This window comes from Ischnura elegans, chromosome 5 (genome assembly GCF_921293095.1).
Source record: "Ischnura elegans chromosome 5, ioIscEleg1.1, whole genome shotgun sequence".
In the NCBI taxonomy this organism is placed as follows: domain Eukaryota; kingdom Metazoa; phylum Arthropoda; class Insecta; order Odonata; family Coenagrionidae; genus Ischnura; species Ischnura elegans.
In genome coordinates, this window is record NC_060250.1 from 56,787,678 (window position 1) to 56,810,503 (window position 22,826).

Here is a 22,826-nt window from a genome sequence, read left to right on the forward strand (position 1 = left end):
TAACTTCGGGAGCTGCTCGCATACGGACGTAGAAGGAAGCGGCCACTAAAAAAAGACGAATTTTCATTGCAAATACAAGAAATAAGTTCCATTCCAGAGAAACGCAACCGCTAACGGAGATAGCCGCTGAATAGAGGTGGTCACATGGGCAGGTTTCGCTAAATGTGGAATAGTGATTAGTGCTCAGTTGAAAAAAATATTGAGAATGACCCATATGGCTATCATGATACCGGATTATAAAGAACAAAAGAAAGAGTGGAATCTACCGAATTTTATTTTACATGAAAGCATATAATTGCATGAGCTGCAAGCAGTATTTAATCATCAGGCATCGCAATGCAAACTCCCGATAATTAATCCAGAGACCCGAAAATGCATTGACGATGACATTTGATGCGCTGAGTTTAGGTTACCGGATGAGCATCGCTTCAGCGCTAATGACCGTTAAGGGATAGCAAATACCGCTACAGAATTTGAAATGAAATTAGATTATTAGTGAAGTGCTCTACCGATTAAGGCAGGTTAGCAGGAGTATTAAAAAAGTATTCTAGCAGATTTCCCTCTCTTAATGGACTTCCCTCTTAAATTCACTATAAGAACTACTCCCTTTCGTTTTATCTAAAACTGTTATTATCTTCCTTCCTCTCCGTCATTTACAAAATATTCTACCGTCTACCACTGTTTTCAACATCCCCTCCCCACGTAGTATTCGCTCCATCCCAACATTCTGCCACCTCCGCATCTCATCAAGAAGCTGCCTCTCCTCACCCACCACGTCCAGCACTTCGTCGTTCCTAATCCTCTCCGTCCACTCCATCCAAATAAATCAAGTAAACAAATGGCCGAAACGATCTCACTTTAGTGCAACGCCAGTAGTGTTGAGACAACTTTTTAGGATGACATTTCATAATAATTTCATTAATTTTTGAGATCAAAATATGCTTTTGATGTAATACAAAAAAGGGAAAAATAATAGTTCTTAAATTTTTTAAATGACGTGAATGGTAAAATTCCATTTCTTCAAATAACCCTGCAAACTTTTTCAACATTAATAAACAGAGAAACTGGAATACACAATGCTGTGTAAATATCTTGAGTGTTTCAAGATATTAAATAATGAAATCAAATTTCCTCCACGCTAAAATTTTTGACATACTAAAGCACAGAGGTACCTTTCGCTTAGCGGGGCTTCATCAGTTTGAAAGGAAGATCTTGATAAAACCTTAAGATCTATTGCAATGATTTCGGTTTCATTTAAAAAAAATTTAAATCTGACCCGATTCCGAAATTTCCTACCAATAAGGATCTCCACAAAGCCACGCCTACAACGATCACTTACTTATAAGACACCTGCAAACTTAATACTTTAATACTAAAAGATCGAAGATATTACTTACTTGGCAACGAAGCTTGCATATCATCGTAGAAACATAAAATTCGAATGGTGTATCTTATATTCAATTTTATCAGAGGCTTTTTTGAAGCTGTAGGAATTATGTGTTATAATACGACAGATTTAATTTCAAACCGCGCTAGAAGGTATTATCAGTTCATTAAATGCTGAAATATTTATTTTTCACCCTAGCGAGATTTTGAAAGAAGAAAATATATTCTTCGTTGAGTTACTCGTGAACTTGGCAAAGCAACCAAGTCGTAAACGTTTGTAGTACTCTCCCAATGGCAACGCGTAACTTGAAACTAGACCAAGTGTACATTTTTTCTAGACTGAGTGGTAATAGGATAGTTTCCTTCATCAAAGAAAACGAAAGGCATTGATTGCGATTCGTTACCCACCATTAGTGTATTCATAATATACAAATTATTTGGTTTTAGAAATCCCAGTTTAGACGAATGGCAATGGTCAATTTTATCCTCATTTGAAAAAGGCCAGATTGGCGCCCATGCGATGCCACTCCACGTGACGTCACAAGGACCTAGATGCTATACGAGTAATCAGGAGTTTTACATCGTCTGAGATTACCAATGCATGCATGAGGCATAGGGCTCAGGGAAACGTCTCTCAATAATCACCTATTAAAACTGCCCATGATCGGAAAGTTTCCTTCGTTTGGTAAGGTATTAATATTCCTTATTGAAGCCAAGCGCTACCTGCTAGCATCCTGCGTCTTACAAGCGCTCAAAGCCTCGCCCCAAGGTCACCTCACTTGGCGGCAGCGGGAACCAGAACGACGTCACACGGGGTTTTCCCAGCATTCATACTTAGGCGTCGCGTTTTCGCGCGCTTGAAACTTTTCACCTTTCATTTAATCGCAAAAAATAGATATCGTCATTTAAAAATCTAAAAGCAAGAAATACCTACTCCAGGAGTAATAATCTTTCGATTTAGGCAATAAAAAATAATAGGGAACCACCCTATTGATGAAACCGCAGTGGAACGACCGCGACGAGAGATCCGCACAGCCTTCAGAGACAAATGCATATCGCCATGTGATAATCAAGGAATAAGACTAACCAATGGAATTGTTGAGGATAATCGTAATATTCATTCATAGTTAAGCCTGTATCATTAGTCGACACGAGCAAATAGCTCACGATAATTTTTTTTCTAAATTAGAATTTCGAAATTTGGACCTTTATCAAAGTAAATGCTATAAATATCAATGAAAATCGGTTTTGTACAATACACGATTTAAACTTCAAGCTATCATGATAAAAATATGCAGCATATTATCGTGTAGCTCTCAAAGACCCATCGCCGCAATATAACCAATGAAGAATCTCCTTCAAAAGTACCACCATCCGCGTCGCCCAAAATGAGTCTAAATATTTTTTCCCGACAATATAAGGCAAAAAAATTCATAAATAGATAAAAGGATGAGATACCCGTACTGCATCGAAATATTAAGGAAAATTACATGAAAATTATTTGAAAAAAAACTCTGTTTTAACCCTAACGCATCTCACTTTCAAAGGTGTATAAATATATGAAAGTTACATTGCATAAATTTGTCTTTCTTCAGTGCAAAAAATGAGGATTCCAATAATTGCATAAAATTGCATATTTAGGGCGTAGTTTCGTTTTAATTAAAATATTTTGCCATTTTAAGGTCAAATTTTTATTTGCTAGCAAGCAATTCCCCATGTAGCATAAAAATTAGCCATGATTTCGGAATGACCAACTTTGCTTTGCTTTTGCAACGGAGACGCTCGAATGTGCTCCAAGATAGAAGCGAGTAAATTCATCAATCTTTCCAAAAGAGAGGTCGTCCCTGTCAAGTAAGTCTGAGCTACATCGTTTCACTGTCTGCTAAGCGTGGAGAGACGACTGCTGAGGGGGAATGGCCCAACGGACAAACAGATTCCAATCCACTCCGAAACCGTTTCTCACCATTAAGGGAGGGCGGGAGAGACATAAAATGAGTTCCCTGACCAGACTTTGCGTCCTCGTTCGTCTCCACAGTCAAAGAGCTCGCTTTCTTTCGATTTCTGCAATCACGACGAATCTAAGACCACCGAGAAGACATTCTGTTCCAAGAGTCATGAACCACCCCCTCTCCCTGCCTTAATTAGATTCTGTACAATTTATCCTTCCAACGATCAACCAGTTAAAGCACATGTACATCAAATTGGGCACTCAGACATGTAAGTGCCTACTCAAAGCTCGACTAAACTTCTTTCTACAGCTTAAACAATGGCTAATACATTTTTCTATCATCAAAAATAATTTCATAACTATCGCTTTGACAAAAATTTCCTTCCACATTTCATAGTTTTATTTAGCAGAGACAATGATATAAGGATAGAGTGAAACAAAACAAAATTTCCCATTTATGGTTAATGCTTATTCTGTTTTTAGTTCTCACCTTTAATTTTTATGTGCAAACACAGAATTCTCGGTGGCGTTGGGGTGACGCTCCCGACTACCAACACAAGAGGTCGCAGGTTTGAATCCCGCCTGGGTGGATTTACAACCATCCGGGGCATTGTACATCTCTGTTTTTCAAACAAGCAAATTTTAAGAAAGGACTATGTAGTCCTAAACTCTTTAAATAAAGACGATATTATTATTTAATTCTACTATCAAATTAATTGCCCGATATCCATTCTATTAAAAAAAAACGATGGTTTTTTAAAATATACAAATACAATCCTTTTTAAGCCTTAATTATATGATGTAAAATTATCTTAAATAGCACTTAATTAATTGCGGCTAATTCAGCAACTATTATGTACCTACATACTTGCCCTGTTCTGGCTCTAAGTTATAATTATTTCATGGCAAATAAAAAGTCATTGATATGACCTTCAAAGTGAGATTCACGTGAAAAATGTCGGCATTGATTGGCGGAATGAACATATTTCGTTACTAAATATTATATGAATAAATTATACCTACTGACGACCGTTCAACATTGAGCCACGTATATCTTGCTTGCTTTTAAATTTTCGTCCTCGTCCAGAATTTTGTCTATTTACTAGCTCGTTTGATTAAGAGTTTGCTTGTGAAAATTTATGGTGATGGAAAAGTTTAGCACGATGAATTTGCTGAAATTTTTCCCTGAAGGGGGTGAGTTTCAAAACAGGAACATGTCTTAGGGTATATAAATCGGTACGGGAACAGGGTATAGACACACAACGAGGGAGAAGAGGGTTTTTTGTGGGGCTGAAGCGACGAAATTTACACCGTGACTAAGTTCTAAAGACTTAGGAAGTAGAAGAGGGAAAGGGGTTATGAAGAAAGAGGGGAGAACAGGAGGTAATGAAGGAAGGATGGACAAAGAATGCTGAAGAAGTGGAATAGGGGAGAGGGGGCAAAGGGCCACCGCGGCAATCATGTTTGGGCAAACGGGGGATGTGCTTGAAAATGATCGGAATTATTCCGTTCGATTTTCATCCCGAATGGTTGATTCCGATTCGTTGGCAATGGGATCGGAAAATATTGAATGAAAATAGGGTAGTTTCCTTCATCAAAGAAAACGAAATGCATTGATTGCAATTCCTTACCCACCAATAGTGTATTCACAATATACAAATTATTTGGTTTTGGAAATCCCAGTTTACACGAATGGCAACGGTCAATTTTAACCTCATTTGAAAAAGGCCAGATTGGCGCCAATGCGATTCCACTCCACGTGACGTCACAGGAACCTAGTTTCTATACGAGTAGATAGGAGTTTTACATCGTCTGAGATTACCAATGCATGCATGAGGTACAGAGCTCAGGGACACATCTCTTAATAATGTCCTATTAAAACTGCCTATGGTCGGAAAGTTTCCTTCGTTTTATAAGATATAAATAATCTTCTTTATTTAAGCCAAGCGCTACCTGCTAGCAGGGTACTCAGCTATCTGCTAGCAGCCTGCGTCGTATCAGCGCTCAAGCCTCGTCCCAAGGTCACCTCACTTGCGGCAGCGGGAACCAGAACGGCATCACACGGACTTTTCCATAATTCCTTCTTATCCGTAGCGTTTTCGCGCGCTTGAAATTTTTCACTTTTCGTTTAATCGCGAAAAATAGATATCGTCATTAGAAAATCTAAAAGCGTGAAATTCGTACTCCAGAATTAATAATCTTTCGATTTCGGCAATAAAAAAAATAATAAGAAACAACCCTATTTTAACTCCTCCGACTCACTACGATGGCTCGTATCACTGTTGGAATGAAAAGTTTGAATTTCAAAATATTCCCATCGCGTTACCAATCAATCGCAATCAACCACTCGGAATAGTTATGGTTAGTGTCAAACACAACCCTCCAGGGAAAGGAACTGGGCCACCAAATTTGAATGTGTGAAATTCACACGCCTGTAATCAATGGCTGGTTGATAGAAGTATGTATTTAGCAATTTAACCGTTGGGAGAACTTTGCGTGAGATTCCAGTGCCCATAGGTAAATGGCGGGGTTCAAAAAATATTAGCGCGGAGCCAGGCTAATTTAATGCAGAAATAAATGCGGACTTTGGCCTATTTTGAATTATCTAGAAAATTTAATGGTTTGAGGCGTTACTTGATGGAAATCCTTCATGACTATCAGGAAAAAATAGAGCTTTTCTAGTTCCACAATAATTTATTAACTCGCGACCGGTTTCGATGTAGCGTATCATCTACTGGCGAATGTATCACCTTCTAGCGAATGTATCATCTTCTGGCGAATGTACAATCTTCTACAGCAGCCAGAAGATGATAAACTACATCGAACCCGGTTGCGAGTGAGTAAATTATTGTGGAATCTGCAAAGTTTTATTCTTTCCTGATGGCTTGAAAATTTCGGAACAACTTATCATTTTGCCCTGGAAAATATATCTTTGACTTAATGCCAAAAAAATACCAATTAAGTAAGAAAAGAATGTTCCATTATTATCTATATATTTGTACTTCTCCACCATGTTTTAAAATTTGCGCAACGTTTCACCTCTAAGCGGCATCTTCAGGACCATTTGCATAAAATACTGTAGTATATAGTTGCATAAACATGTTGTACAAATATTAAAATTTGTTGGTGGAGCAAGCATATATACATAATAAACATATATACCGGCCTCGGTGGAGGCGGGGTAAAGTCCTCGCCTGCCAAACCAAAGGTCGCGGGTTCGAGTCCCGCCTGGGTAAGTTACCCTTATCCAGGGCATGCATATTTGTGCACGTTTGATTGTTTCATGTTATCATAAACCCCGATGTAAAGGCCGAATAGCGCTGTCTTCGGTGGGGTAGAAAAAATATATTTATGAAATAAATAACTTTCACGACGTGAAGCCTGATTTTGTTTAACACAGAGAGAAGTTTTACTGAGTGCGCTAGAAAGTGTGTTGTAAAGTATTTACGAGCAATGATCGAGAATTACACCGAAACTTACTCATTGACCGATGGGCGAATGCCAATGTTTTTGTCGAAGTAGGGATGACCAATACCACACTAGCACTCCAATTCCTGCCGCACTTCGCTCCATGCTCGGAACGATTGGTTCTCCCTCCAGCATACCCGAACCCCGTTTGACTTGCACGCGTATCTGCTACGAGCGTGGAGATGTCGTGTGCAGCAGACAGGGCGACGGCGGCCTAACTTTCCCCCCTTTCCTCCCCTATCGATCCCCTCCCCTCCTACCCCCTCCCACCCTACTCCAGAGAGGCCGTGCAGCAATATCTGCTGGCAGCGGCAGCAGAACCCACTCCACCGGCCGCCCGTGGATACTACGTTACGATTCCGGGAGAAGGCAAGTCCTCGCCAGGCGCTCCCTGCATTTCCCACCGGTCTTGGTGGCAGCGGCGGCGGCGGGGTGAAGTTCTCCCCATATCGAAGTTATCAAACCCGTGTTGATTGTGAAAAGCTGGGCCGAAGTTTACTGCAATAGCCACGATCCTCAAGCCGGCCTCTAATTTACCGCGCATTTAAAAGGGTTCACAAAAGTCGCCACTCGCGTCGCTGACGTACAAAGTCATCCGAGTTTCACGGGGGAATAAGGTATAATTATGGGCGCAAACCGAAATTTATATGCTTGATGATGTGATCTACCAAATTCATCACTTTTCTATGCTAGTCCTCGCAACTGCAAACATTCTAATGCAAAATATAGGAAAAAAGTTGATCGCATTGCACTCATCACCGCGCCGCGGACATTTTTGAGAACCGATTAAAATGCAACCGATGTGGCAACAGATATCCACCTCATAGGGGATGGAATTTGATCTCCTTTATGCAGTTCCCTTGTCCTAGCCTCCCATATCGAAGTGATAAACTCCTGGCTGAGTATGGAAAGCTGGGACGAGGTTGACTGGAATTGCCACGAATAGTACGAAAAAGGATTCTCCAGTCGACCCCTGAATGTTTTTTCACTCACTGTGTATTCATTTCAATATTTATCTTTGGGTAAGGAGTATTTTTCGCGTTTTTTTCATTCCCGCACTTAAGAATTTTGAAGTCTAATTAAAGGTTTATTGCCTTTCAGGATACCTTAATTCCCTGCATTGAAATAATTACCTGTGTGAACATATGTATGGATAAATAAAATATGTAAAATACATAAAATGGGTTTGCCACAGTCAACGCTCGGGTAGCTGATGGGAAGAGGAATCCGATTGTCGTGGAGAAAAAAGCTGCAACCTACTAACCAAAATTTAATTTACATTCGAGGTGATGTGATCAGTAAAATTCACTGTACTGTAGTTGGGAAAAAAATTTAGGCGGTACTCACAAAAAATTGACAACAGCTGAATATGCATTATACATCTGGCCGAGATTGAAATGTCAAACTCCAACTCTTATATTAAGTTCCAACTTGTGCCACGAGATAACTCTTAGCAAGTAAATTATCATTTCCGATTTTTCTTCCTGAAATCCATTGGACAATTTACGGTAGGGCTACTTTTTTACAGATTTAAAAAAGGTAGTTTAACCGTTATGCTTACAGCGAGTTTGGATTTTAGGGGTACGCCGTACCGGCCCAACTACAGCACTGGAAATTCATGAATTTTCAAAGTTATTCCTCGCTAATGTATATATTACATGGTTCATAACAAGAATGAATGGATCTCTTTCTAATTCTAATCAAAATTTTAGCCATTTTCTATTCCAAACCCACAAACACGTGCAGGTTTTCAAGGCAAGTTAAGAGATACGCATCTCTTTATGCATCTCCGGTGTAGGCAAGTTCTACCTACCTAGCATTCTCTTCTTTATTTTTTATGCATGGCGCATGAAATCAATAATTTTCTCAAGTTTTTTTTTTTGGTGCTCGTGATTCAGAGTCACTTTAGAGACCTCCACCCTGCTCGCACTGACATTTATTATTAAATAGGGTAGTTTCCTTCATCAAAGAAAACGAAAGGCATTGATTGCGATTCGTTACCCACCATTAGTGTATTCATAATATACAAATTATTTGGTTTTAGAAATCCCAGTTTAGACGAATGGCAATGGTCAATTTTATCCTCATTTGAAAAAGGCCAGATTGGCGCCCATGCGATGCCACTCCACGTGACGTCACAGGGACCTAGTTTCTATAGGAGAAGATAGGAGTTATACATCGTCTGAGGTTACCAATGCATACATGAGGCGCAGAGCTCAGGGAAACATGTCTCAATAATCACTTATTAAAACTGGCTAAGGTCGGAAAGTTTTCTTCGTTTAATAAGGTATTAATAATCCTTATTGAAGCCAAGCGCTACAAGCCAGCAGGGTACTCGGCTACCCGCTAGCAGCCTGCGTCGTATCAGCGCTAAGCCTCGCCTCAAGGTCACCTCACAGGGCGGCAGCGGGAACCAGAAATACGTCGTACGGAGAGATTTCCCGACATTCATACTTACCCGTCGCGTTTTCGCGCGCTAGAAAATATTCACTTTTCATTTAATCGCGAAAAATAGATATTGTCATTTAAAAATCTAAATGCGTCAAATACGTACTCCAGGAGTAATAATCTTTCGATTTAGGCAATAAAAAAATAATAGGAAACCACCCTATTGTTTAAATTCTGCGCCAAAACCCACAGGTCAATGAAGTTCTATTCCATTCCGCGGCTATGACTGGGAAGAAAAACGGTGGGCGTCCGGTATGAATATTTCTTCGCAGCGTGGGGAGTGACGGTTACAGAGAGGGGGGAGGGTGAGTGATAGAGGCGAGGGGTTGACTAGCTACCTATCACTCTCGCTCCCGTCGCCGTTTACCCCTCCATTCATTCGGAGAACGTCTCGGGTCTCCCAGGGGAGAATTATCCCCACAAAAGAAGTGGATGACCAAGAAACCGACTAAGCCAGGAGTCCCTCATAGGTGACCGTTTATATGAGGCAGTAGCGTAAGAAGCACAGGGATACATTCGAAATGCGTTTTCGATCACGAGGCGATAACAAAGATACCAAGAATAAGCCAAAATATGCAAGAGAATAAGAATTTATTTCATAAAAATTACCTTTTAAATAGCCCCCTTTTTTAAGCCAAAAACTTAGATCGTATGTGAAACAAAATAACATATGATTTTTATACGAATCTCTTAATCAAAAAATATAGACAGAAGAAAATTCAAGCTAGCAAAAACTGTGTACTGGTTTCATTGCGATTTTTGCACGTACTTCCACTTAACCAAAGAAGACCGCCAGAGGATGAAGTGACGAATAATATTACTAATTACGATGAGAAGCATTGGGGTGAAAGGTCACACGCCCGCTTCAAAATGTTCGTCGTAATTAAGGGTAAGGCACTATTTCCCTAATTGCATTGTTATTTGTGCACGTACGGTATGTTCTATGCAAATAAATAAAAATGTTGCCACGTTCTACGTAAACAGCATTAAACAGTTTGATCACTCGAATCCTATAATAATAAAGAACGGAAAACAGAGGGAATTACATTATTTAATATAAATAATTATGAATATAACTTAAGAAAACCGTATAATGTTCCAAAATTCAAAAGGATAAAATTGAAGCGAGCGAGGTATTCGCCGAACAACAATGAGATTTACTTTATTTGCTTCTGACAACAATAATTATTTTGATTAGTTTCATTGATATTGCTTTTGACTCATTATTGAGACACGACATTCTACAACTTTTCTGATTGTTTTATGAATTCGGGTGACTTGCTGCAGTTGGTGCTTGATGCCCTCATTTTGCTGAAGGTTAGGCTATCATGAGTTTGAAGCCAACTGTGAATTCCCAGTAGAGTTCCGTGTATGAGTTATTAACTAGGAATATAGTGTGATGTTTTGATTAAGTACAAATAGTGTTGTAAGCAGACAGATTAAGAGATTTTGGCAATGAGTTTCCGTTACATCTTTTAGCCGACGTGATTGTACGAATCATGATAAAAAATTAAGTTCCGAAACGGTGAGACGAAGTGATTCATTGAACTCGACTGTGGGATATCCAAAGTTGACTGCCCAGGAGTTGGTTCCCGAATCTACGTGCAGCTTCCAAGACAGAAGTTATCTGTCTAAAATGTGGAGACGCCACATCATGAAGGTATTTGTACGTAGCCTCTTATTTTAGGTTACTGTGTGTGAGAGGTATCAAAGGGAAATATTTTTGTTGGGAAACGACTGATTTCAGGAAAATTTTTGTGACCATGAAAAATAGAAAGGTGGAGTGCTTCGTGTACTGAAGATAGTTTTTGAAGAAAAATGGAACATACAAGGAGAAATAGCGAAGGAAAATGAGATAATAAGGAAAATTTTCAAGTAAATGATTCTCTTTGGTCATACTTTCTTACATCCCAGTCAGAGGAATGTAACTGATTCACATCGACCATACATTTACGCCTCCCCTACAAGTATACGGGCAGTACCTCTCGCACACAATGACCCACATTTATTTCAAATAATTATCTATGCAAATTAGCATTAACTGCCAGAGCGAACTGCACGCCAAATTCACCACAGTTTACTCATCCTGCTACCATTTGAATAAGGAAAACGAATCGATTCAAGAAATTCCCAAGGTTTTCTTTTAAGCAATTCTAATCACTAAGTCTAGCCATTTGCTATTCCAAAGTAACATTTTCAAGACACGTTAGAGGATACGCAGCTCCGGTGTAGACAAGGAATACCTGCAATACATTCTTAAATAACTTTCTTTTTGAGCACCGGCGCATGACATCAAAATGATCTTTTGATGTTGTTGTCAGGTATTCTTGAGTCAGGTTGGGAAAGGTTGTTAAATGCAGTCAGTTTTACACTAATATAGTTGTAAGTTGTAAGGTTGACATCACTTGGCATGTAAACATTAACATGGTTACATATTGTTATTTCGATTATTACACAAGTAAATTAAAAATGTCATTGTTCCGTTTTACTCCTTGAACATAGCAATATATTTTATTCTCTCTCACATAAGACTAGTAAAACTGGATATAACCAAGAATTAAACAAGCCCGAGGCACAGTAGAGAGCAACAAAAATAATAGGCACCAGAGTGAAAGTGATATCGTCAAAAAAGACCCTATTTGCATAGCGCGAGCGATGTTAAAGTTAGCCGGAAAGCGGACGTTTGTTTGAAAAGGAAGTTTTCCTTGTTATACCTTTCTCTTACAATGACCGTTATTTTTGTAATAAGAATATTGTAAATGTTAGAAATACATCAGCTTTTATTACTTTTATCTCATCAAGAGCTGTATAATGAGACTTCTTCCCGGCGAATTGTTATACAGAAGCGTTCTCGGGCTTCCGTCCGGGTGTTAACGTCCATGGCTGCTAACGCTTCTACGTGGGAGTTAAGCCCCGTTCACAGCAACTTTACTTGCCGTAATTTGACTTAATATCACCCGGGTCTATAAATGAAATATTCCACAAATCCGCGCATAAATCGTGAAATCGCTTTGAGAGTAGGTACTTTGAAGTTTGAATAGTTCATATGGTTGTCGATATATATTACTATTTTCTTTGCAACTGGCTACTTCCAAGAAATATTTTATATCTTTTTCAGTCGCAGTCCTTAATTTTTCAAGTTAAATTGTTGTGAACAGGGCTTCTGATGACATTGCCTTGAATCTTTTAAAGCCCTGAGGAAGACGGCTAACTTTTTATCCGAAACGCATACTTTGTGTAACACTGATGTTAGTATAACACTGATGGCAGCTCGAGAATAGGGTAGTTTCCTTCATCAAAGAAAACAAAAGGCATTGATGGCGATTCGTTACCCACCATTAGTGTATTCATAATACACAAATTATTTGGTTTTTGAAATACCGGTTTAGACGAATGGCAAGGGTCAAATTTTATCCTCATTTGAAAAAGGCCAGATTGGCGCCCATGCGATTCCACTCCACGTGACGTCACAGGGACCTAGTTTCTACACGAGAGGATAGGAGTTATGCATCGTCAGAGGCTACCAATGCATGCATGAGTCACAGAGCTCAGGGAAACATGTCTTAATAATCACCTATTAAAACTGGCTGAGGTCGGAAAGTTTTCTTCGCTTGATAAGGTATTAATAAACCTTTTTTAAGCCATGCGCTACCAGACAGGAAGGTACTCAGCTACCCGTTAGCATCCTGCGTCCTATCAGCGCTCAGAGCCTCGATCAAGGTCACCTACCAGGCGGGAGGGGGAACCAGAAATGCGTCGTACGGACTTTTCCCCTTCATTCCTACTTACGCGTCGCGTTTTCGCGCGCTTGATATTTTTCACTTTTCATTTGATCGCGAAAAATAGATATCGTCATTTAAAAATCTAAAAGCGTGAAATACGTACTCCAGGAGTAATAATATTTCGATTTAGGCAATAAAAAAATAATAGGAAACCACCCTATTGTTCCGACTCGAGTAAACGCATAAGCTATTTAATTCATTACTTAAAACTCTTATATACATGTCAGTAGGCATCAACTGTACCAAAAACTTCGCCCTCAAAAGCGTATCATAGACGTAAAATCCGCCATACCGTAGAGCATATCCTTTCAGCGAGAGGGTCTATATTTATATCTCTCGCGGGCCACTCGACTCCCATGGGAAATTGGTGGTGCCATTCATCCGACACACGACGTGGGCGCGGCTGTGATTGGAAAGAACTCGATACCCGACTCCTCCCTCCCGACCATTCATGCAGTCCCTCGGACATTTCGGGCACGGCTAGATAAACGACCCACCATAAATCTCACCGTCTTCCTGCGACCACACTTCCGAGCCATCGCCAATGCATATACGAAAGGTCACGAATCATATGCTCTCCTGTCACTTCTCGTTTCGGAATCTTCAGATTACTTGAATCTCCATTCCCCTACAAGCTTGATATGAATATGACCTGTTCGCGACAGTACAGCAAAAAATAATGAGCATATTTGAATCATTATGGGTGAGGGAAAAACAATATTAAGTGAGGTTATTATAATTAGCATTCCATTTACGTGGATATAGATGGATTAGACAAGTTGTAATGGAATATGGATACCATGTAATGCATAACATACATAAGCTTTCCCGTTACTTCTCATTTCGGAATCTTCAAATTACTTGAATCTACATTCCCTTACATGCTTGATATAAATATATAACCTGTTCGTGTCGGTATATCGCAACCAATCATGAGTTTATTTGAATCATAATGGCTAGAGGGAAAATTATATTATGTGAAGTCAGACCCGTGCTGGACCCCTTCTTACGGCGGTGGACGGTCATGGCCAGAGGGCGCCAGCACTATCCTGGGGGAGGACTACCAGGGGGTTTGAGGGTGTGGTATATAATAAATAAATTTTGAGATTATAATCCTTACTCCCTTGAAATTACATTGAATCCTACCAAATCGAATTTATTAAATTAAATTACTATTTTGTTCACTCAAGACGGCGTAAATTATGCTGTTAAACGATACATCATTGAAATAAAATTAACTGCTCAATGTTGCATTCTGACTGACAAAGTTGTCAGTTTCGGGACATGAGGGCGCCAAAAATTTCCAGGTTGGGGGGCGCACGGGGATATGTCCCTGTGTCCCGGCGGCTCAGAACGGGCCTGTGAGAGGTTATTTTAATTGTTTTTCCGTTTATTACAATAACCAAAGTGCATATTAAGTACCAAGATTGTAGATAGAGAAGGATTCGTCAAGTTAAAATGAAATCTGGAAACCATGTAAAGAGAAAATGTAATCAAACGGAAACATTTTAGTTGAACGGCACTGGCTTAGTAGTGGATTTAGGGGGGAGTCACAGGGGTCAAGACCCCCCAAAGTTTGATCAATTATTTAAACGCATTTTTATTAGTTTAATAGTTTTTGTATCCTCGTAAAGGGAGGTTATATGCAAATGCATGGCTACAAGTCCCAAACTTGACAGAAGTTTGAGTAGTATTTATCGTAGGGCATAGCCCTCCCTACTGTAAAAAAACAAGCTCAAAAAGATCATAAGCTGCGCTTCAACTTTACACTCGTCAGGCATTTGGTCATAACCACTCTCCCTCCACCCCCTCCCCGAACAAATTTTATACCGAATCCGCCCCTGCTATGGCTACCATATAAGTGGAACATTCATGAAAGAGGATACAAGCACTGACCGGTTAATCTTCTATTCCAAATGATTGAGGAAAAGAGGAATTTGCCTAACCACATTTTGGATACTTTGAGGAATTTGGAGCAAGAGAAATCAGACAAAAATTCAGTATCAACATTATTATTCAAATGAAATTTACGTAAAAATGCTCGCGGCGGTGAGTGAAGAAATGAGTTTGAGACCTGAAAGAATATCCGAGGGAAATGCATTCACAAAATAATATATTTTAGGCAACAAACCTGAGAGTCCATTAGAATTATATAGACTACTAGTTAGACTTTTTAAAAATAGTTTTAACGATCCTCTTGATAAGAACTTAGGCAACCTTTAAAAGAAAAGGAATTTCAATTGTAATTCCCGAGAAATTTGGCACGGCAACCCCATTTTGTTATCATTGGTCGATGAGGTATAATAAAACATTCTCTTATTATTATTTAATAATAATAAAAGAATGTTTTAATGACAGTGGCCTAGTATGCAGAGCACTTGGTTGCTAATCAAAGGGTTCTGGGTTCATACCCCGGGTGAAGCCTTCGAATACCCTCAAATAAAATCCTCGAAGTGCGAGATGGCCTAGAGGAAGGTCAACCTACCATGAATATGTAATATACAGGGTGTCCCCTTTATCTTGACCACCCGAAATAACTTTTTGTCCAGTTGTATATTCAAAAATTTGTCAAGCATATGTTCAACATCCGTCAGGGGGACATTAATCAGCATGATTGCCTTCCTTGTAGCTTAGTTATTTACAGAAATATGAACAGCGGTATGTCTTTTTTAAATGGCACCCTATATTTTTTTATTCGGCAATTCATTTCCTCTCCTAAAGACTTATTCAAAAATTTACCACAGTGGACCATTAACATAAACACAGTGTTATGAAAAATGACTGACTCACTAGCGCTTAGTGCAGGTACGCGGGTACTGGAATTACTCCACTTTCTGACGTTGACAGTGAACAAATGAAAAGATAGTACAATGCACACCAGTCATTCATAAAAAATATAGGGTTTCCCTGACGGCTAATTAACATTTGCTTGACACATTTTTGATTTTGCATCTGGACAAAAAGTTATTTCGGGAGGTCAAGATAAATGGGACACCCTGTATACACGCCTTGTGAGATCCATCTTCACATATCCAAAGCAACCTTCGTGTTGAATCACGAGAAGGTGATTTTGATATTTTCATAAGAATGATACACTTTTATCTCAGACTCGACTTGTTAAACGGTAAACCATTGCGATTCTCACATTGTCCAAATCCCATGAACGGAAAAAGGAAATAAAACGCCCCCAGACTCAAGCTAGGGACCAGGCTGCAGATTTGGAAGTATCCAAGGCTAAGGGGAGTTGGACGCGGTAATCGATAGCCACTTTTGTCTGGAAAGGGAAGAAGAGCCAAACCTTTTCCCCCAGCCTTACTTTCCTTCCACAGAACCCTGTCCTGCTCTCTCCTGGAGAACACCTACCCCCAGACGCTATCTTCGTTCGCCCCTAAGGAACGGCCCCTGGTAGGCTCACAGGAAAGAGGCGATGCGGAAGGCTTCCAGTCGGCCGAGCGAGAGGAAAAATAACAGGCATGTCCGTTAACTGTTGATGCTCTTGTGGGTGGGACGGCGTTTACTCTTCACGATAGCTGGGGGAAAGCGTGACGTGAGGAGGAGGGCGAGGATGTGGAAGAAGTAGCTTGAGAACGTTAGAGGGTGGGCATGCCATAAACACCCCTCTGTCCACGCGTGATAGAATACTAAATGATATCTTGGGAGATCTTCGGTCGTAAGACTGGCCCGTGACAGTGTTATTAGGCCATTCAGCTAGACCATTGATACATCACATACAATATTTTCACGAATTCGTTAATGCATTGAACAATCTGTGAACTCATACCACAAATATGCTCATGTACTCTGTAGGTAATATAAATACCAGATACATAAATTTAAAATTTCCAATAAGTAGGCAATGCATCAATCAGCCAACCATTAACCAATACACAAGACTTTCACGAGTTGGTCAATTGGTTAATTAACCAACGCGTGAAAGTCTTGTATTTTGGTGAATGGTCTGCTAATTGATGTATTGGGTACTTACCCCTTTGCGGTTCAACGTCGAGGCTGGCTCGACGAGTCTAGTGCTACGAGCAATGGGCTTTTCGTAGCATCAGGTCTAATTTCGAGTTGACGGCACATCAGGTAATCTCTTGAAACATTGCCCTTATATAAATCGCTTCGCCTTAATGTCGGGCTCAACTCCAAGTAAGACCTGATGCTACGACAAGCCAAGTGCTTGTAGCACTAAACTTGTCGAGCCAGTCTCGATGTTGGACCTCTAAGGGTTAATGCATTTATAAATTTATGTATCTGGTATTTAAATTATCTACAGAATGCATGGGCATATTTGTGCAATGAGTCGGAAAACATAACAGTTACTGGCAGAGTATCGCTGAACGCAGAGTAGAGAATCGCTGTTTCATCCGCCCTTACGAAGACGATGGGTATACGATTTTTATGGATGATTTACAATACATTTTAAACATTTTTTTCTTTCTGAGCAATTTTTCCCGTATTTCTCGATCACTCCTCGATTGAGGGAATTTTGTCAAAGGATAAGAGAAGTGGTGTAACGAAGAAAGGTCAAGGACAAAGGTTTAAAAAATCATGAAATTAAAAAATATTGCCAAGTACACTACCTAAAAGGTAGATTCTCCAATCAGGGGAAGTATTTGGAAGATAAAACTTAATACTAAAAGTTAACATTACAGAGTTGTACACAATAATGATTCATCGCCGGTCGTGGGCCAATTTTCCTTCACAAAAGGAACATTGTGGTTGAGGTGAGATGAAAGTCGATAGCTTTCTATAAAAAGTTCTGAACGCATTAATACTCACTGGACTCCAAAATTGCAAGAATTTCATGAAAAAGATGACCCTTTTCACCAAAAGTCTTTTTAACTACTTGTAGAAAATGACACGCTGAAAAAATTATTTTTTTCTCCTTGTAAAAGAGTAATTATTGTGGTTTTAACTGCTAATTTTTACCAATTCCGTCAAATAGGACGTATTGCAATGAGTTTAATTGGAAACTGTTAGGGTATGCGGAGACTTTTTCAGAAAAAATAAACGTTTCTGTACACAATAGCTTCTCTCTTGCAAACAACTATATCTCCTATAGCTGTGAATGGCATTTAATTCCATACTCTCTTGATATTTTACCAGTTATAAAACCAATAATTTGCTACCAAAATTCGGAATTCTTCTCTAAAAAATTAATTTCTGTGATGGAGATATGATAGAAAAGCAAATTTTGATGGCTACGTTTTAGTCCAAGACTCACTAGAAAACCCTGTTTTGAAGTTCCTGGATTCATCCCAAAAATGACTCTTCATGAACGGAATATTTAATGATCATCACCTAAATCGTCTTACGTATTCCTAAATTCCTGTTTAATTCGGGTGTATATAGTAGTAGGCAACTAAATTGGAACTGTTTCAGCAATCCAACATTTTACCGAGCTCGAATTTCTCTTGGTAACTCGGATTCAGAAAGTTAAATAAGGAACCTGATGATGGTGAAACCTTTTATTATTACTCAATTAATAATAACTTTTTTAACATCGTTTTGCTCGATCCGACAGACAAATTAGGTGTGGTGTTGGTAAAAAATAATTGAATGTCAACGCATCTCTTAAAGAAAGCTAGTCATCAACAGCAGTTTTAGTCAAAATAAAAGCAACCTCATTTGTGGTATTACCGAGATTTTTTCAAAAGGCTATAAGTCAACTCACAAAGGATTTATGCGTTCTTTTTCCGTAAATATAGTTTGTATTAATAACGTGTATGCAACGTGAATTTTTCCAATATTCACTAAAATACCTCGATTTTTTAAAGATTTTTTCAAAATTTCTGTGACTTTTTAGGTGGCATTTTCCCCAAAATTGAGAAATTCTTTCCTCGCGTCTCCTAGTAACGCAGTAGAAGTCGATACCATTCGACAGGAATAAATCTAGAGGATGTTAAAAACGTAGGTGTATTTGGTAATGCTTAAAAGCTTAAGTATTCCTACAATAGTATCAGACGCGGCAGACCAAATTTAGGCCGATAAAATTATACGAAACTTGTTTAAACTTGCCCGATGTTTAAAGATTCGTATTAATCTCTTCAGGTCTTTCATACTAGTTGAATAATAAAATGTGAGCGAAAAATATGTTATGTCAGTTGCACAGCTATCAACAAAACCAAGTGATTGAACAGTACGGCTTAAATATATCTTTTTTATTGGTCAGTAAAGCTTCAAATCCCTATAGAAAAGAAAAAATGGTGAACAGTGGGCTGAGAAATTAAAAATAACTAAATTGAAAACTATATAGTAAATTTACCATCGCTCGAGACTACAGGTAAAATTTGTCTCACTTTTGGAACTAAATTGCCCCTTAAGGCGGATGCACGAAGAATATATATTTTTGTGAAAGGAGGAAAAAAAGGAATTAATTTTGTTCTGTCCACATATTATACTTAATTCTTGCTTATTGTATGTTATTGTATCACATATATGTTTCATAGTGATAATGTTTCAAAAAATTATATATACTTTCTTTTTGTTTCTGGTCTGCCGTGAAATTAATTTTTTAAGATGGTAGCTCCCATGCTGGTTTTTTAACCATTGGAGCTACCTAAAGCTCCATTTGTGTTGTTCTGTTAAAAAAAAGTGTACATTCAAGCTTGGAGTATTAAATTCAATTCAATTCAATTCAATCTGGTGCACCAAGCTTAAAATAAGTATTCAACCCATAGCATTTAAGTAGATGGTCTTAAATTTGAGCTGTATAAACGATCTAACCACCGGGATAGACTTTTCAATGAAAAAGGATAGATTATTTTGGATATAAGGAAGAGAATATCATTGGCGAAGGAGGTGAAAAAGGAATTCGCATATCTATCCGTTCGGCAAAATATCTCTCTTAATTTATCACTTCTGACGGACCTGGAAATATAGTGGGGCTCTAATATTATGTGTCGCTCTTAAAGACATCCATTCTCAATTGTTCAAGCAATCCAAGCCTAGCGCGATGCCTCCGAGTCTCCAGCGGCTCTCAGCCTAATTCGCTTGACATCTGGGTTACGCTGTCCGTACGCACGTAGCAGTTTTTGACGAACCGCGCGGCCTTCCTTTGTAATTTTTTTTCTTTATACCAATTAATTAATACCTAAGACAAATTTGTTTTACATTCTACACCACAAAAACTCCGCGATCGTTAAATTAATACCGGTTACTTGAAATCAATCGCTTCCCATCATATTCCTTGGCCATTTTCTCCCTTACTAAGAATTTTTTCACACCATACCTAAAATATTACATGATAATTTTCAATTTCCAGAATTTTTGCATAGCCATTTATAAAAAATACTCTACAATGACGCGTATTTTATAACAATTAATTTCCGACAGTCATGAGATTAGCAGGAATACTTTTAATATTATTAATTCATAGCCAGGAAAAGCCAGAAAAATGTAACACATCACATTTAAGGAAAAAAAGATCTGGAAAGTCAACTGCTAGAAACATGCGAAGACCATCGAAGATTGCTGCGTGAAAAGTACAGATGAGAGTAAAGAAACAGTGCTAACAAATCACTAAAAAAATTAAAACCATTGATGTGGTAACTGCAAGGAAATCTTACACGGCATTAAGATCATTCTCCCGCAGTAGACCCATGACCGACACTTGGGCCGATCGGAAATAGATTCACGAGCATGAAGTAATAGCACTTATTATTTTAAAGTTTTTCTTCATTTTGATGCTTTTCAGCTGGCGACAGTAAACACATCAAAAGTGAGCGAGTAGAGGACTAAACAGAACGACGAAACACCGAACACAGAGCATGGACAAATAAAATAACATTAATACCTTACTTGCTACCAGAGCCACTCCACATAAAAATACACCACATTACCGTGAATGAAAACACCATTAATATACCGAAGATGACAAGTAAAAATAGATGAAGTGAGAAGTTTTGCAAGTGAAAGAGTAAAGTAGTAGAATGCTCCACTAACGCGAGTAACACACACATACACACATTCAAACCATTCAAACTTATCAATAATAGCTCAATGACATGAAAGAACCAGGTGAAGTCCACGGCAGCCTCAAAATCTCAAGGTAAGTCATTCTGAACTAACCAACACTTGCTCACTGGATGTTCACCCACATGCTATACAGGCTGCCTTGCTGATATCTCGCGGAGCATCAGACTTGGACGGAATAATGGAATAGAATTTCCCGCCTCCAACACCATTACGCACAACATTGTTACCTTCCATCCGAACACCAACGCCTAACTCCCTTGGTTTATCCTCCACCATGAAGATGAGTTCGCCCTCCCAACGTTCAAAATCAAGTTGCCTCAATGGATGATACAGATTTTTTTTGCGTGAACGTACCGTGATTTTTCTTTCGCCCCCTGAGAGTCCTCTTGCTCTGCTACTCTGTGAAATGAAAGGCGATAACCAAGTTTTAATGTGAAAGAGAGATGATCTGATACAAAATTAAAAGTTAACAGGAATTTTCTTTTTCAAATAATACTCTTGCTTATTGCCAACACAGAACTAGCTGGATGACTGACGCCGAATAACTCGCGATGGGTTGAAAAGGGGAAATTGGGTATTCTTTCGTCAACATACTCGCGGTTTTTTGGCACATCAAAGAGCCATGCACAAACGCCAAAAGGTGCGCTCGTTGGCATATCCAAAAAGGGTCATGCAAGTAAAACAAGGCCACTTCATTTTTTTAAGCAATACAACCGTGTGCTATTGCCCTCAGGATAGAAGGCGAATGGGATGCATTTTTGCAGAACGGTATAAGTAATGTATGCTTAATAATGTTTATTTTTAACTGTCCTCCCTATCTATGGTTATTTTAGGTTTAGTTTTATGAATAGATGCAATTTATACATTAGACCTAAGATGAAATACAAACTAAAACCTAATTTTCTTAGACACCCATGAAGGGTATTAAAAAATGGTATCGACTGTATCGAAATATTTGGTTAAAGGACTTTTAGATGAGGCGAGATAGACTGAAAGAGTATGTAGAGTATAGAAAGTGTGAGTTACAAAGTGATATATAGAAAACGCCTCATTTTACACATGAGAAAACAATTGTTTATAAGATCCTAGTCTAAAATATAGAAAATGATAGGTTAACAACTGAAGGCGAAAAGCGTAAAATCGTCGGATGTTGAGTCAAGCAAAAAAAAAACAAAAAAATTAGTGGAACAAAAGTATCCCGAGAGAGGCATAAATGATAAGTGCAAAAACAGGTGCATTGCTTACAGATAAACAGGAAATCAAACTTTCATAGAAAACAAACAAATGAGAGTAGAAAGAAGGCATACCATGAAATAGTGAGAAATGGAAAGCACAGATAAGAAAAAAAAATGAGTGAAGCTGATTGCGTTTAAAAAGATTATCCGACCTAAATTTCAATTAATTAATTATGCAACTTTTAAAAATCTTTAAAAATTTCCTTGGCTTATGGCAGATCTCTCAATTAACTAGATATCTTATTTGAAACTACTGTTTCAGAAAATTTAGTAGCGTATATTTAAGTTAAGAGCAGGCCGTCGACGAAATTATTTTACTTAGGTTATCGACCATTGGTGATGCAACAAAAATCTTGTGAAAAAAATAGCACAGCTTTACCAGATCGAAATAACGAAAAAAACAGATAAAGTGGAACGTGAAATGAAACATTAAATCCAGGGAGGCAGGTATCTGAGACAGTATTCTGAGGATTGAATGTACAAAATCATGCAGGAATGTAACTGCTGTCTCATGAAAAGTCCTCAGTTGAGCTTCGCCTTAACGAACACGATCGACGGTTTTATTGAGGTCACGCTACG

General features: G+C 38.7%; 2 protein-coding genes across 4 annotated transcripts in view; one reads left to right on the forward strand and one right to left on the reverse strand.

Moving 5' to 3' along the window:
• The window catches only part of LOC124158911 (protein nervous wreck), a 203,317-nt gene that overhangs the window by 178,026 nt on the left and 2,465 nt on the right, over nucleotides 1–22,826 (reverse strand). For 2 of the 3 annotated variants that reach the window (XM_046534328.1, XM_046534326.1), the window contains exon 2: nucleotides 21,367–21,411. The exons of the other annotated variant lie outside the window; for it this stretch is intronic. In XM_046534328.1, the coding sequence (XP_046390284.1) occupies nucleotides 21,367–21,411 (45 nt within the window). The remainder of the gene's footprint in view (nucleotides 1–21,366; nucleotides 21,412–22,826) is intronic. 3 annotated transcript variants of the gene reach the window in all.
• LOC124158914 (NTF2-related export protein) overlaps nucleotides 10,485–22,826 on the forward strand; it is a 79,168-nt gene continuing 66,826 nt past the window's right edge. The window contains exons 1-2 of the mRNA XM_046534334.1: nucleotides 10,485–10,567; nucleotides 10,730–10,910. Of these exons, the coding sequence (XP_046390290.1) occupies nucleotides 10,887–10,910 (24 nt within the window). The 5' untranslated portion in view covers nucleotides 10,485–10,567; nucleotides 10,730–10,886. The remainder of the gene's footprint in view (nucleotides 10,568–10,729; nucleotides 10,911–22,826) is intronic.